Source organism: Hyperoodon ampullatus (genome assembly GCF_949752795.1).
Source record: "Hyperoodon ampullatus genome assembly, chromosome: 16".
Classification (NCBI taxonomy): Eukaryota; Metazoa; Chordata; class Mammalia; order Artiodactyla; family Ziphiidae; genus Hyperoodon; species Hyperoodon ampullatus.
The window spans coordinates 54,749,431-54,766,654 of record NC_136929.1 but is presented as its reverse complement, the minus strand read 5'-3'; the positions used below and the strand labels follow the sequence as shown (position 1 = coordinate 54,766,654).

Sequence of the window (17,224 nt, the reverse complement as noted above, 5' to 3'; positions counted from 1 at the left end):
GAGCAGAGACTCTGGAACCCAATCTGGGTTTGAAGGCTGTTGATGCTACTCTCTTTGTGGGATCAGACAAGTTCTCTAACTTCCCTGAGCCTCATTTTTCGCATCTCTAAAGAGGGGGTGGTTAAGAGCAGCACCCACATCAGAGGCTTGACGGGGGGATGAAGTGAGTTAGTTCCTGGTCCAGCGTCTATTCTACAGAGAGTGCTTAGAAAGCTATTGTGATTATTGCAGAGACCACCAAGCAGTAAGCTGGAACCTAGGGAAGGGAGTCACCCTCCTCAATTTTGTTTTGAACCATTCACTCTGTTTTATTCCATTTCAGTTGTTTTTGGAGCCTTGAGATGCATAAGACCCTGAATTAAGTGTCTCGGTTTCTCAGTCAGGTGGAGATGTGAGTGAGCTCTGAATCTGCACATAGAGAATTTCAGGTTTCAGGAAGGAGTATTAGGGTAGGAATCAGTTGGTGAAACAGATGGAGCCAGGTCAGCATTCTGATAGGAGTCAGAGGAAACTAACTAACTAGCTGACTCATGCAGTCAGTCTGACCCGGCAGTAGATCAGGAAGGAACAGTGTGTGTGTGGATCAATCCCCAGCTCCCCTGGGCGGCTGCGGCTGCGTGCCTCCATTGGGGGGCCGCTGATAATTTGAAAGAAAGTGGCCCTCCAAGGAGCTAAGCCGTCCTGCCGTCCTGCCGAAAGGGAAAGGGCAGCCACGAGGTAGATACGACGATTGCCTGCAATTCTGAGCACTCTCATCACCTAGCAACACGGATTAGTTTCTGAGAGGGAGCCTAGGATCGGGAAAGAGGTCAAGAGACAAGGATTTGGAAGGAGTCAATCCTGTGCCCACAGTCATACATAAGACAGGACAAATAAAATAGCAAAAAATTCCCAAAGAAGCAATGCTCACCAGCTGCAAAATAAAGCACCCCAGGGTAGCTCATTTGGGTTTGGTACAAACGTTCAGAATCCGGTTTAGAATCCCTGTCGCACTGAAGGCTGTCCATCTAAGCGAGAAGGTCACTCACTTGAACTCATTCTGTTTTGCCCCTTAGCCCTGGCCGCCCAGGCCTACGCGCTTAAAGAAGAGAACGACAGCCTCCGGTGGCAGCTGGACGCCTACAGGAACGAAGTGGAGCTGCTGAAGCAGGAGAAAGAGCAGCTGTTTCGAACGGAAGAAAACCTGACCAAGGACCAGCAGGTGCAGTTCCTGCAGCAGACCATGCAAGGCATGCAACAGGTACCTGCGCCCGCATTGGTGTCTCTGTTCTCGAGAGAAAGGGACGTGCGTATGCAGTGGCGGCTGTTTGCTGGGAAAGGTGGAGGAGAAAAAAAGAACAGCAGAAAAGCTGAGTGGCTAGGTCAGGAAAGTGCTGATGACCGTGCAAGGGGAGGGTCAGGGGAGAAGCCACGCTAAAGAAATAGGTTGAAGCACTACACCCTCGAAGTGGGAAGCAGAGGAAGAGAATCTAGGAGTTTGAAAGCTCCGTACATAAAATTTAGCCTCATGGCAAAAGGTCAGAAAATCCTTGCCAGTTGTGACACCAGTGTTCTGTAATCTTAGAACTTCTCAACTTAAAAGCAGGCAGACTGATTTCTACAGAAGCGTGGTGAGTTTGTTTTTGAGATCGCTGAATACGTAAACTGTATTATTTCCATTTCTCTTGGGTGATACTTAGGATGTAGACCGGTTCTCTGAACACACTGTGTATTTCAGAAATGTTTGTAGATGGGATGGATGAAGCACTAAACTTTGGGGCGATAGGTCACTTCAGAAACAGGCCAGCATCTCTGCTTTTGTTAAAGATCGACAGGCTTCATCCTGGCACACTCAAGTTAAAGCTGGGTCTTTCCAGCTCATGTAAGAAAGAGATAGAAGCTGTGGGCTTTGGAGGAAGCGGAAGGAACGTGGACTGTGGGAAATGAGGGCTTGAGGGGGTGGGAAAAAACTGGGCACTGGCAGCAGAGGGTAGAATCAAAGAGTCATAGCTGGGTTTATATCTGAAAACATTGATTGATACATGACACCCTTAAGGTGTGTGAGTTATCTTAGAATAATATAGCCTAAATTATCATCACACATGGTTATTTGTATTACTCCTCTGAATATATAAATCTAACCACTCTTTTCTGGAAAAAAAAAGATTGTTTTCTATAAAGAAGGAAAATATAAGCAAGACGATGGGCAATTATATAGTGAGTAGGATATTTTTTTCAACTTCCCCCACCAATATTGACTGCTGTCTATGAGCAGGAGCCTGAATTGCCTACAAAAGTGTCTTGATGATTAGAGGTAACTGCTGCTAAAACCTCCGCCAAGCAGGGAAAAAATAATTGAGAGGAAGGGATGTAAAAAAAGCGTGGATCGGGATACAAACAAGTTAATGACCAAGTCACAGAAATTCTATCTTAAACATCTTCTGCCATTTAAAAGCAATTTTGGCGTCTTGGCTTTGAGTCCTGACTCGCTGATGTTCACAGTGTGTGTCAGACAAATCAGCGAGATTCAGAGGTCAGAACCAGCCAGGAAAATGTCATTACAGGCGGGGCTCAGGCCCCTGCACTTGAAAATCGGTGTTAACAGCTGCCGCGCGGAGCTCCCGGGGCTTGTCCATCTGTCCGCACGTTGGGGGTGAGTGGCGCCCTTGCCAGGAGGAGGAGCGTCCGCCGTCTCTCATACCTCATGCGTCGGGCCCTCTTTTCCTCCAGGAAAGATGACTCTGGTTGCATGAAAAGTTGATATAAACCTTTAAGCTGTATATATATGTCCATGCCACTCTCTCACTTTGTCCCAGCTGACCCTCCCCCTCCCCGTGTCCTCAAGTCCATTCTCAACGTCTGCGTCCTTACACTACCAAATGTAAAATAGATAGCTTGTGGGTAGCAGCCGCATAGCACAGGGAGATCATCTCGGTGCTTTGTGACCACCTAGAGGGGTGGGATAGGGAGGGTGGGAGGGAGGGAGACGCAAGAGGGAAGAGATATGGGAACATATGTATATGTATAGCTGATTCACTTTGTTATAAAGCAGAAACTAATACACCATTTTAAAGCAATTATACTCCAATAAAGATGTTAAGAAAAAAAATAAAACCTTTAAGCTGGTTGAAGATTCAAATCTGAAAGAAGTCAGGAGGCGAGGGTGAGTTTAGCCAATCAGGAAGAAGCATGCAGGGGTGTCAGCGCCCCGCCCTGGCCCACACTGGACCCCGCTGTGCATCCCCACTGAGCTCCAGCCCCTTAAAGGAGCAGTTCTGTTCTTGCGGCTTCTCATACATTTGCAGAATCTCCTTGTCCATAGGAAATGTACTTTACTGTGTTTGTTTTGTTTTGGGGGGAATTTTGTTTGGGGGTTTGTTTTGGTTTGTTCTGGTTTGGTTTAAACCACAGAAAGTTATTGGCTCACAGTTCTGGACCTAGAAGTGCAAGATCAGGGAGCTGGTAGGGTTGGTTCCTCTGTGGGCAGCAAGGGAGAGTCTGCTCCGGGCTCTCCCCTTTCTTCCTCAGGTTTGCTGGCAAGCTTTGTCCTTCCTTGGCTTGTAGCTGCATCACCCTGCTTTCTGCCTTCGTCTTCGGATGGCCTTCTCCCCGCGTGTGTGCCTGGGTCCCAATTTCCCCTTTTTATAAGGTCACAATTTGTATAGGATTAAGGGGCCCACACTATGCCAGTGTGACCTCATCTTAACTAATGACATCTGCCGTGACCCTGGTTCCAAATAAGCTTGCATTCTGAAGTACAGGCCTTAGAACATCACCATATAAATGTGGGGGGACACAATTCAATCAGCAACAGACGAGTAGATAGTCAAACTATATTTGTTGAATGGAGGAACGAATGGACAAAGGCACAGAGGCAAGAACTCACCTGGTGCCTCTGGGGAGCTCTGGGTTGTTTGGGATTCTTGGATCATAAAGAACAGGGCGGGGTGTGGGGAGAGGTGATGCCCTAGGGGTCCCCGTAGCACCTCCTTAGCATGCGGAAAGCACTAGCTCAGAGGCAGCAGTTATGATTTTCATTTTCACTAGTCGTTAGGTGGATGCATGGCGATCACTGTGGCAACACATCTTTAATATAGTTTTTAAATATATGTGCTTATTTAAGAGCCATCTTTCTACCTTACCCGCTTTGAGTGAATCCCCGCAACTTGCCAGTTTGAGCCCCACTGCACAGAATTCTCCTGACTTGAAAACCCACCCTCAGTCTGCCCTCTGTCCACTTTATAAATCAGAAAAGCATCGTCTCCCAGGCCAGTCAACAGATAGAGGAGAGGGCTGGTCTCTCATATGTCATTGTTTTAGCAGTCCATATGGGGGAAATTATTTCTGCAGCAAACAGAAGAATATAAAGTCTTAACAGCCTTAAGACCAGCATACAATTTTTAGAATTGCCTTCAAGTTTAGCCAAAAAGTTTCTACCCTTTTCTTCTTTTCATCCCTGAAGGATGTGTTCACTGACTTCACGTGGTTTCTCATGAGTTCATGGAGGAAACATTAAGGACAGGGTTCTGAAAAATGAAAAAGCCTCAGTGACTCTGTCTGGTTGTTTCTTAGTCTCCCCTTGCCTTGCATGTGAGTCACAATTTAATATTAGAGGTTTCACACAAAAGGAAATAATAGCTTGTATCCATGGTAACATGGTAGCCTTAACCTGATCTGAAGCTGGCAACAAAGTTAACCTGTCTCTGCCCCAGGGAGAGTAAGGTTGCAGGCTTTCGTTTATATCTTTAGGTATCCAAGAAAAGCGTACCCATATTTGAAATTCTTATTTACCTTCAGGTTACCACACTGAATTATTTTCTTAGGTCGATCGAGGTAAAATTTACACACAATAAAAATACTCTTTTGAGGGTTCTCTGAGTTTTGACGAATTCATACAGCCATGTAACCATCGCTACCACAATCAATATATAAAATAATTCCAGGGCTTCCCTGGTGGCGCAGTGGTTGAGAGTCCGCCTGCCGATGCAGGGGACACGGGTTCGTGCCCCGGTCCGGGAAGATCCCACGTGCCGCGGAGCGGCTGGGCCCGTGAGCCATGGCCGCTGAGCCTGCGCGTCCGGAGCCTGTGCTCCGCAATGGGAGAGGCCACAACAGTGGGAGGCCCGCGTACCGCAAAAAAGAAAAAATAATAATAATAATTCCATCACCGCCCCCCAGAATTCCCTTATGCCCCTTTCTAGCCCACCCCGCTCCCAGCAGCCACCGATTTGTTTTCTACTCTCATGGTCCTGCCTTTTCAGGAAAGTCATATAAGTGGAATCGTACCGTGTACAACCTCTTGAGTCTGGCTTCTGTCCCTCAGCGTAACGAATTTGGGATTCATCTGTGTTGCTGTGTGCGTCTGTTGTTCATTCTTTTTATGCTGAATGGCATTGCACGGTAAGGAAGGGCCGTGCTTTGTTTATCTAGTCACCAGTTAATGGACATTTGGGTGGTTTCCTGTTTGAGGCCAATATGAATAAATCTGCTATAAACATTCACTTACAGGCTCTTTGTTTGGATATAATTTTTCATCTCACTTGGGTAAATACCTAGGAGTAGGATTGCTGGGTCATATGGTAAGTGTGTTTGACATTTTAAGAAACTGCTAAACTGTTTTCCGAAGCGTCTGTCCCATTGTGCTTTCCCGAGGGTTTACATGAGAATTACAATTGTTCTGTGTCCTTATCAGCCAGCACTTGGAATGGCTAGTTGGTTCTGTTTTACTCTGTCTTTTTTAGCCACTATAATACGTGTGTATTAGTATCTCGTTATGGTTTTAACCACACCTGAATGTAAACAGGATCTGTATTTTTATTCACGAGGATAAGTCAGTATGTCATATTTCTAAATAACCAACTTCAAAATCAGAATTCTTTTTGAAGCCATGTGTAAATCATATTGATAGGACTGGTAAATATTTAGATGATAAGAGGATACCATTATAAGCTGCTGGTCATAAAACTGTGAGTGACTAATGGTGATTATGTCAGAAGGGCCCCTCATACATACTTCCAGCTGATGGTCTTTCATGCTGTTAGCAAATGTCATCTGAAGACCAGCTGTCTTAGGCCAGTAAACCATTAGCCCACGTAGAACTCTCTAAGACTCTTGGCTTGCCATTATTAAAGACCAGGGCTAGTCAGCTGTCTTGACAATTTTCAGCAAGGGAGACCAGAAAAAAATTGGGGGAAAGAGGACTATTACGATCAACACCATTTTAGAAATTAAGTAATTGGTTTTTTTCCCTTATGCTCAGAGAGGGTAGATGTGGGCTTCTCTGTATAAGTATTACAAAAGCTAAGCTAGACTAATTTTGTAGAAGAGAAATACAATAATGTTCCTTTCTTAAAATACAAAGTAACCCCAGCTAGTTTTGCCAAAATTTGGTCAAGGATTGGTCTTTGGGATATATATTAAGAAATAAATGAAAGTGTGTTGAAATGAGAACATCAGTGAGCGCATCTGACCACTTCAGGGAAGTTAAGCATCTCTTGTGAAATCTTCTTTAAATGATTCAGTTGCTTAGTAAGTACATTTTTAGAGACAGTGAAAAGTTTGTGTTCGATTCCTCTCCTGATTTCATATGTAATGAAGTCTCACGTGTACATGTCGAAGTCAGGATCATTATTATGGCAGCAGGAGTCATATCAAGGATTGCAATGATGATGGCTGTGCTCGGGATGGTGACTGTGGTGGGGGTGCTGGCTCTGCTGGGGGTGGTGGTGGTTTTGATCATCAGAAAACTTTAGGGGAAGACAGGTAAAATGAACTTACCCAAGACAACTTTAGATAATTTCTTTTTAATTTCTGCAAAAAAGCATGTCCCTTAAAAATTTTGAAAATCCTAGAAAGGCCAGCAGCCCACTGCTCCCAGTGGCCTTCACAGGTGGTGCTACAAAGAACTTGGGCACGGGCTTCCCTGGTGGCGCAGTGGTTGAGAGTCCGCCTGCCGATGCAGGGGACACGGGTTCGTGCCCCGGTCTGGGAAGCTCCCACATGCCGCGGAGCAGCTGGGCCCGTGAGCCATGGCCACTGGGCCTGCACATCCGGAGCCTGTGCTCTGCAACGGGAGAGGCCACAACAGTGAGAGGCCAGCGTACAACAAACAAACAAACAAACAAAAAACTTGGGCGAGGTGCTGCAGACACATAACACGGATAAATGCAACAGGGGTCTCTGTTCTCTTGATAACTGTTCACTTGTCATTTCTGTTTTCATTTTCTTTCTGAAATGCCCAGCAGTCATATAAGGGACCTACGAGGCTGATGCTCTGTGCCCATTGTCCTTTGTCTCATATTATCTGTTTAAACTTTATCTTTTATCCTTTCCACTGAAGTTTCTATTTGATAATCATGTTATTTTATTTGCAAATGTTATTTCTGTTCTTTGTTTACTATCTTTTCACACAGCCCTATTTTTTGGTTGAAGTATCTTCTCAAATCTTTTTGAGAATACTAATTAGTATTTTTTAATTCTTATTGTTCCTGAATCATTTCTATTTATTCCAGGACTGGTTGTTTGGTTTCTGTGTCTCCGTCCGTCTCTTTCATGCTCCAGGTTCCTTCTCACGTGAGGTAATGTGTGGTAGCCTGTTTGTGTCGGGGTTGAAGGGCTGGGGTCACTTTTCTAGGACTCCGTGTGGCTTACCAATGGCTGAGTCCAGGTCACCTCCACAGCTGAGTCTTTCTCCTGCCCAGTGGCTCACTGACTGGCAGGCTTCATTTTGAGGACATTTGGGAATTCCACAAAGGCCAGACTCTGTCCTACACTAAGAACTCCATGGAATTCCCTTCCCATTCACTCTGCTCTTTTACGTTTAATCACTGACAGACATTTTAATTGCCTGTGGAGGAAGGAAAGAGCAAAAGCAAACACACGTGGACCAGGTCTGACATTTTGAACAAGAACCTGTTTCAGGGGCTTTTAGCTTAATCCAGTTGTTGAATAAATCCTTGGTTAGCATGGTGCCCGGGGAGGGGGTGGGGGAAGAATATTACATGTTATTCTGGCTTTCCAGAAACAAGGGAAAGGAAGACCAGTGAGCACCTTTTCTGAATGTCTAAGAGACAAGAACACAGGAACCTAAGGCAGCATATTTTGGAAGATAGACGCTTCAGACCGAAGAAGCAGATCCGCAAATTAGCGGGGTTTAAGGGAGGAGAAAAGGAAGATAAGTAGTCTGAAAAAGGTGACAGGAAGAGGCTGCAGTATGTAATAACAAGAGAGAAGTTGGATTTTTAAGTGCGTTCTTTTTTTTTTTTTTTTTTTTTTTTTTTTGCGGTACGCGGGCCTCTCACTGTTGTGGCCTCTCCCGTTGCGGAGCACAGGCTCCGGACGCCACAGGCTCAGCGGCCATGGCTCACGGGCCCAGCCGCTCCGCGGCATGTGGGATCTTCCCAGACCGGGGCACGAACCCGTGTCCCTTGCATCAGCGGGCGGACTCTCAACCACTGCGCCACCAGGGTAGCCCTAAGTGGGTTCTTTAAAAATTTGACACAGGGAGGCTTCCCTGGTGGCACAGTGGTTAAGAATCCGCCTGGCGATGCAGGGGACACGGGTTTGAGCCCCAGTCCAGGAAGATCCCACATGCCGCGGAGCAACTAAGCCCGTGTGCCACAACTAGTGAGCCTGCACTCTAGGGCCCGCAAGCCACAGCTACTGAGCCCGCATGCCACAACTACTGAAGCCCACGTGCCTAGAGCCCATGCTCTGCAACAAGAGAAGCCACAGCAATGAGAAGCCCACACACTGCAACGAAGAGTAGCCCCCGCTCTCCACAACTAGAGAAAGCCTGCACGCAGCAACGAAGACCCAACTCAGCCAAAAATAAATAAATTTATTTTTAAAAAAGTTCAAAAAGTATATGTATGCATAAAGATATATTCACACACATATCTGGAATTTTTACGAGCTGTGGCTGCAGAGACATAATCCATGTTTATTTTATTTTATTTCAACTTACCCAGATGAAGTTTCTTTCTTTCTGAATAGAAAACAACTTACAAGGCATTTCCCACATTCATGTTAAAAGTCTTTGATATTTTGCTAGAATCAGAACAATCAAAAAAACGTGTACGTCTCTCAGATGTGGCTTTACCTAGGTTCCAGGGCAGGATATCAAGGTTCACAACGCGGCTTAATTTGGGGTCTACAGTGGTTGTCCTTCCTTAACTACCCCAGTTTGTCATTTCATCTTCTACCTGTTCTTCAACCAGTACCTTGGGATGATGCATTGTAATAGCAGCCTGCGTGATGGTGATGATAATCCTTATTTATAATTCAGTGCCCCTTCCCTGTGGCTGCTAGACGTCAGCTGTCTTGGTGGCAGCATGTGCATTTTGTAACATTTGCAGATCACACTCCCTGGCACTTCTCAGAATGTCTGTACCCACTGCAGTGTGAGACTCTTGAAGGGATGGCTGGGGACATTTGGAACGAGAAATAGTAACCAGTGCTCCGGTTCTTGGCTCAGGGCTTCACATTGCAAAGCCCAACCCGTTTGAAATGATCGCACCTGACATCTGCTCAGGGGCTTAGGAGTTACTAAGGCACATTCCCATTTGACTCCAGGCAAGATACAAAGGACTAAAAGTGAAGCTCATGGAGAGGAAACGGCCCTGAGGTTTTAGCAGTTTCAAACAAGGGAGGACCATGGGCATCTTGCTGTTTTCACTGGACAGAGACCTTCAGATAACGAAGGAGATACTCTGCCTTCATGGATGTGAGTGGCACCGAGCTTCTGTCCAAGAAAATGGAAACACCAAAGCAGTAGGAGGGAGAGGGTTTCTGGCTTGGCCGTTTTCTGCACAACTATGTACAAATCAGCCTATCTGAGCCTCACTCAGGTTCTGCATCTGGAGAATGGACCCTGCCAGCCTCGGTCAGCGTTTGTGGCGGTAAAATGAGGTCACGTATGTGAACGCATTTGGAAAAGCTGTTCTGCAAATGCAAACTGCAATCGCCACATTCCTGGGGCCAACGTGAAGACATGTAGAGGTTTTAAGAGAAGACTCAGGACTTGCAGAGTAAGTCTGGACAAATCCAGAGCTGGGGTTCCTGACCCTGGGGTGGCCAGTGCTGTTGCCCCTCCGCCCCTTACAGCCGGAGGACCTGCTCGCCCCAGTTTACTCTCAAAAACTTCTTCGTTACTCCACTCCGCGCTCACATCTCAGCAGTATGAGCTTATCCCGGCTTCTCAGGTAGAACTCGAGACCCGGAGGTGACGAGTGACTTGCCCAGGGTCCAGCATGGACGCGGTAGAGTCAGATTTCCAGCCCAGGCCTGCCTGACCGCGGCCCCTGCATTCTCTCTGTCACCCCGTAACTCCCCACAGCGGACCAGGTGGAGAAGTGACCAGAAGACCAGGCTTCAGGGCCACAGTGACCAGGGGAGCCGGACATGGGGAAGCTCTACCCTTCCAGCGCTCCTTGCTTGTGAGAAATATTTTTGGCGAAAACCCATTGCCTCTTTTCTGACTCTGTCACAGCCCTTAATGTGGTTTTTACGTTAGCAGAGGAAGAGCTAGCAAGAAGAAAGTAACACACACGTGGCTTTTATTTATTAAATTTGAACCGTGAAAAGAAATCTCTTCACTTCTGGGACGAGAAAGAGAAGCGCAATAAAGTTTAATTCTGGGAGGCTTCAGCTCACCATTAGAGCTCCTGTTCAGCCCGTAATTAACTTGATTATCAAATGCACCCTCATTAGTAATCGTCTCTTCTGAAAGCAGTGAGGCTAGCAGATGAACGCATGTGGGAGCCAGGGGTAGAAATAATGGCATTGCCCTGCAGACCATTAAAATCGCTTGGCTTCTACCTTTTGCCGCTTTCCCCGGTGTCTGCAGTAGGAAATATGGACCCTTGGGAGATTTGCAGCCATTCCCAGGATAAAGGAACTTGGCTTTTCCTGCACACTGTCAGCCCTAGTTGGTGGATGACCTTTGAATGACCCTCCCCTCCACCACCTCTTTTAGAAATTGCCTCCAGGCCAAGAGTACCAGCTTTATAGTAAAATGGATCTTTTCTTGAATGCAGCAAATCAAAATGGGCTTTGGCCGCAGGCACGTACTGTTCGGCCATTGTCGTTATCTCCCTCCAACCACGGACACTAAAATGAATCCTTGTGTTCTGGCCTTGACTCCATTTCTTTATAGTCTAACCATGCAAAGAAGCAGCCTCATCCACGCTGAAACCCTGAACCCAGACGCACACATGGCCGCCTGTGTATAGCAGGTGTCACGCTCCCAGCCAGACTGATGTAATTATCCATCATCTCCAGTTGGGCTGCGGTTGCGAGGGAGTCGTGCTCCGGGGCTTTCTCCGTGCAGCTGGTTAGGAGAGGAAACATGAGGATTAGGAAAAGCAGCCCATTTCCTTCTCATCAGAAATGAAGGCTGTGAAGAGAAAACAGGGAGAAGTATAGGGGGGGGCGGTGAAAGAATACAACATGGAAACAAAGAGGAAGGAGAAGAATGACTCAGAGGGAGAAGAATCCTCTTTATCTGAGCAAGAGAATAAACAGAGAGGCCAAGAAGCGTAGGTGGGAGCTGCAGTTTTTCTGGGTCCAGGTTTGTCGTTTTGATTTTTGTTTTATTTTTCTTCATACAAAAGAGTATATGCTCAATGCAAAAAAACTTGGAAACCTAAAAGAAGCATATAAAAGGAAACACATCATTCAGAGTGTCACTACCCAGATATAACTGTGGTTAACATTTACATATATTCTTTCAGTCTCCTTCTCTCTTTGCACATAAACATGTAGTGTTGCCCATTTTAAAGATCAACCAATGGGCTAGCCAGACATAGTCAGTTAACGTTTCTGGACTTGTAACCAAAGAGTGGAATTGGGAATTCAGTACCAGGATGTGAGATGGTTAGTTAAAGACTAAGTTTTCTCCTCTGTTTAACAAAGCACCCTGAATAGTCATCAAGGGAAACTTAAACCAATTTATTGCCCAATCTGGTGCTCACTTTATAGACCACCCACTTCACTCAGTTGATCACTGAAAAGACCCTGCCTCATGAATTTCTTAACTTGATGCGACTTCCTCAGTTTGGTAATTACCTCTCCAGCTTTGGTGCTTTCTGTTTCATCTCTGTATGTCTCTGAGTGCCTCTCCCTCTCTGTCTGTCTCTCTCTCTCTCTCACACACACACACACACACACACAAAGTAAATGGCCACAGCAGCTTTATTTTCTGGAAGTATTGCGGAAGATAAAAAAGGAGAAAGTATATTTGAACCCTGTTTATAGGTTTCCAAGGAAGGGGCATTACAAATGGTGCTTATAAATGAAAGATGAGCAAAATGACACTCCACACCTTTATTATCACCTTTTTCTTCTTTCGTTTGTTTTGTAGTTTACTGTAATTACCTTTGTAATTTATTCTGCTGTCCCCCATGCATACACATTCCATTTTTTATGTCCACCACACCACCGCTTTAATTTATTTTAAGCCAGGTATCACTCAGGTATTCCGGTCAGAAGGCTTTCATTGGCAAGCACCGGCACTGTCATTCACGGTATTAGAGATGTATGTTTTCGCCCATGATTTACATTTTATCCTAAGTCATTTCCTGAACCAGTGCATTGCACATTTTTCAGTCATTTAAATGCAGAGTGGGACTCTGCAAATTTGTCCTTCACTAATTCTCTGTGCATCTTGTTTTCTTCTCTCCTGGGTTTATATTTCTTCCCTGGTGGTTTGTATTTCTTCTGTGCTACTCACAATTTATTTCAGGAAGATCTTGGTAATGACCTAACTGTAAAGTCCATAAAAAAGCTGTTGGGCTGAGTTTCTTTTTACAATATAATTTTCCCCAGGTAATCCTCCTATTTATCATTTAGGGAGAAGGAGAAAAGAGGTGTTTGTGATGTAGTTTCACCGCTCTACGTCGGATAACATGAGCTCACATAGATTTCTGAGAGTTGCCAGGTCACTTAAGGAGCACTCCGAGGTCCGACCTTTCCCTCATGGGTCCTTGGGTCTTAGTTGATGGGTTTGGTCTTTTCAGTCGGCTTTTCTGCCCAGCTGGTGATTGATGTGCTTGATTTTAAGTCCACGATTTGCTGGCCATTTCTCATGGTCCACCCACAGTATAAAAAGCAAGGTAGAATGTGATGATAATGGGAATTCTGCTTTACATATAAAATTTGGACTGGAGATGGGCTCAATTTCACCACTATTTTATTTTACTTTATTTTATTTTCTGCGGTACGCGGGCCTCTCACTGTTGTGGCCTCTCCTGTTGCAGAGCACAGGCTCTGGACGCACAGGCTCAGCGGCCATGGCTCACGGGCCCAGCCGCTCCGCGGCATGTGGGATCTTCCCGGACCGGGGCACGAGCCCGTGTCCCCTGCGTCGGCAGGTAGACTCTCAACCACTGCGCCACCAGGGAAGCCCTCACCACTATTTTTACCTCAAGAGAACTGCAGAATACAGACTGCTGAAGCTAGGAGGGGCATTGATGAGCCCCTAGACCAGCCCACTTATTTCCTGATTTTAATCAAATAGAATTTAAGTCACTGAGCTAAGCTGCATTCCCCTCCCCCAAGCCCTCTTCTCACCTCCGCTGCTCCTGGCTCCTCATTCCTGGTTCTTGGCTCCTTCCTGGGCCTCCACATGCTTGCATTCTGAGACTCTTTTCCTTTTACATCCATTTATATCAATCTCCTAGCCCCCTGAAAAATGAGGTGAGACACAGGGGTTATGATTTCCCCCCAGCATGTTAAATAACTGTTAGTTTCTTTTTTCTTCTGATATTGGAGTAGAGACTAATTCTGGCACCTAAGGCCAGTCTTGCATGGCTAATTTAGTCATTTATAGCCAACAGCTCTCTGAATAAACAGATGAAGAAAAGAACAAATTGTTGAGTCGCCACACGTTTTATTCTCAGCTATTGAAAACTGTAAACCATCTTCCCTCGTTCTTTTTTTTTTTTTTAAGAATTCATTGATTGATTGATTGATTGGCTGCATTGGGTCTTCGTTGCTGCGCTCGGGCCTTTTCCAGTTGCGGCGAGCGGGGGCCACTCTTTGTTGCGGCGTGCGGGCTTCTCATTGCCGTGGCTTCTCTTGTTGTGGAGCACAGGCTCTAGAGCGCAGGCTCAGTAGTTGTGACTCACAGGCTTAGTTGCTCCGCGGCATGTGGGATCTTCCCGGACCAGGGCTCGAACCCGTGTCCCCTGCATTGGCAGGCAGATTCTTAACCACTGCACCACCAGGGAAGCCCCAACTTCCCTCATTCATAATCTCTGCTGCTCTTCCTCCTCATGCCTGAATACATAATAATCTCATCTCATTGACTGAATAGAACCAGATTTCTGACAAATCTTTGTTGAAGTGTAAGGATTGATGGAGCCCTTCTGTCTTCAGGGGTCATGAATGCTCTCTGCTGCTATTAGATGCTAAGGAGCTTATTAGTCACTGACGTCATCTGGTGTGGCCCCAGGGCTATGAAAGAATGACTACAACCTTGGGAAATAAGCTGTTGTGTTTTTACTTACACTGAGTGTGTGTATGTGCAGTCACAAATGTTTCTGTTCAGACAATGTTTTCTACTATCCAAATGCTTTAAGAGCCTTGCATCCTGGGAGTTGACATTTTTATCATGCTTATCAAGGAACCAAGGCTTAGAAAGAGTAGTAAGAAGACTCCAAACCAGGCAATAGAGTGCTTAAAATTTATTCCTCATTGTTTTTCCTAATCTTTTGAAAGTGAGATTACATCACACATTGATACTTTAAGGACAGTGGCAACATGCCAAGCCTACTTTGAATGCAAGACCCTAGAAGATGTCAGGGAGTGAGGACATTTTTCTAAGCAGCTCTGCCGTTCCCTTCTTTTTGCTGTTCCTGCAGTTTGCAGTTTGCAGTTTGCATGTTTGCAGTTGATGAAGCATTTACATAGCACTCAGCTCACTCTTGATTGGCAGGACCTGTACAGAAACTGTACTTTTCAAATATATGTGGGACATTTACAAAAATTAATCCCATACTAGACCTTAAGGCAAGTCTCAACAAATTTCAAAGGGGTGATAATATTTTCTGATCACAATAAAATTATTAGAAATCAATGTCACAAAAGATAACTAAAATAAATTCTGTATACTTAGAAATTTTAAAACACACATCTAAATCCACAGGTCTAAAAAGAAATCAGAGTTGTAATTTTAAAATAGTTGGAAGTAGTTGATAATTAAAATACAGCATATTAAAACTTGTGGGATGCAGCTAAAACAGAACCTAGAGGAAAAAATTTAAACTTTTAAATGTCTGTTTAAGGAAAAAAGAAAACTGGAAACAGGAATGAGCATCCAACTCTTATTACAAAAAAAATAAATAAACACAAAGAAGGAAAGATAAATAAAGATAAGGATAGACATTACTAAAATAACAAAGAGTCATATATTAGAGAAGATCAAGGAAGCCAAATGTTGCTATTTGAAAAGACTAATAGAATGGAAAAATTTGGCAACACTGACCATAAAGAGAATAACTTAATAAACAATATTTTAAAAGAAAATGAGTTACAACTATAGATGTGACAGAGATTGAAGAACTATGAAAAAATCAGGAATAGTTTTACTACAAATTTTTAAACTCAGGTGATATAAACAAATTCCTAAAGAAAAAAAACCGTATCAAAATTAAATCAGGAAAAAATTGAAAGCCTGGATGATCTCATAAAAAAATTGGAGTTAGAAACTTAAAATCTTACATCAAAGCAACAGATCCAAAATGGATTTACTGGAAGTTTCTACCAAACATTCAAGGAAATTTATGCCAATCTTTTGCAAAATTGTTCAGAGAATAGAAAAGGAGGAAACGCCTCCCAACTAACTCATAAGGCTAGCGTAACTAGTACACCTGATATCAAAACAGGACAAAGGCAGTAAAAAAGAGGGGTGGAAATTACATGTCAGTCTCACTTATGAACATAGATTTAAAATTCCTTTTTAAAAGCTAATTTAATCTGGTATTTTATAAACCACCAAACTGGATTTATTCCAGGAATGCAAGTTTGGTTCAACGTTGCAGAAGTCTATTAATATGATACAATCCCATTAACAGGTTAAACCCGAATAATACAATCTTTTTAATAGCCACTGAATATCCATTCATAATATGAAACTACAGAATATCTTAAAGATCCATATCTTTATGAATATCTTGTTAAAGATTATCTTGTTAAAGATTATCCATATGTTGTTAAAGATTATCCACAGTGAACTCAGTGGCAAAACAGGTGGTTTTCTTTAAACTTCCCAAAGTAATTCTCACATAGTCCTTCTTAATCCTGATATAATCACCTGGACTAGAATATAACTGCTTTATGTCACTTACTTGTATCATGATTTACCTTTTCAAATTGTCATCAGGAAGTAAAAATCACTGCTATATAGAGTCTATTGGCAGTCCCTAAAAACGTGGTCTCCCTATTCTTTCTTTTGGAAAAAAATTAAAGTCATCAACACTAATCTTGGTGTTGATTTCCCTGTTTCTAGAATGCACACGTAACTAGCTGTGTATCACACAAGATGATCTTTTCTGTGCCATCATTGTTAGAAGCTGGCCTTTCAGCTGACTTCAGCAAAACCTGTGATTGAAATTTTCATTAAAAGGACATGGGTACACTTCCCACATGTAATGTTAAATTGCATGCAATCGCCGATCTCAAGTTGAGGGATTGCTAAGGCTGGAGGAACACATCATCACAGGGTAGATTGATATTAAGTGTAGAGCTACAGCTTTAATTTCTCTTAATTTTTATACCTTGGGACCCTTTTCTGCTGTTATCATTCATGGCCATGCTGACACAATTTATTGTAAAGGGTCTGAGCGATTCAGCTCACTTCTTTAGTGCTTCCTACGTTTAATGTTCCAGAAGCAGAGAAGATTGGTTTAAAATGGTAATTTTCTGTCTGCATCCTTGAGATCTATGCAAAATGGGTGGTGCTATATTTTATTTTACCCAATGGATCTCAGTCCCAGATATTAAGAATATGTGGCGGGCTTCCCTGGTGGCACAGTGGTTGAGAGTCCGCCTGCCGATGCAGGGGACACAGGTTCGTGCCCCAGTCCGGGAAAATCCCACGTGCCGCGGAGTGGCTGGGCCCGTGAGCCGTGGCCGCTGGGCCTGCGCGTCCGGAGCCTGTGCTCCACAACGGGAGAGGCCGCAAAGTGAGAGGCCCGCGTACTGCAAAAAAAAAAAAAAAAAAAAAAAAAGAATATGTGGCACATTT

At 44.3% G+C, this 17,224-nt stretch overlaps 1 protein-coding gene across 3 annotated transcripts in view; it reads left to right on the top strand.

Annotated features, from left to right (window-relative positions):
* Nucleotides 1-17,224, top strand: part of ENOX1 (ecto-NOX disulfide-thiol exchanger 1) — a gene marked incomplete at both ends in the record, with an annotated part of 282,081 nt that overhangs the window by 176,606 nt on the left and 88,251 nt on the right. For 2 of the 3 annotated variants that reach the window (XM_079721567.1, XM_079721568.1), the window contains one exon: nt 1,056-1,240. In XM_079721567.1, coding sequence (XP_079577693.1) covers nt 1,056-1,240 — 185 coding nt within the window. Of the gene's footprint in view, nt 1-979; nt 1,241-17,224 lie in introns of all 3 variants that reach the window. The other variant, XM_079721569.1, reaches the window with a different exon arrangement.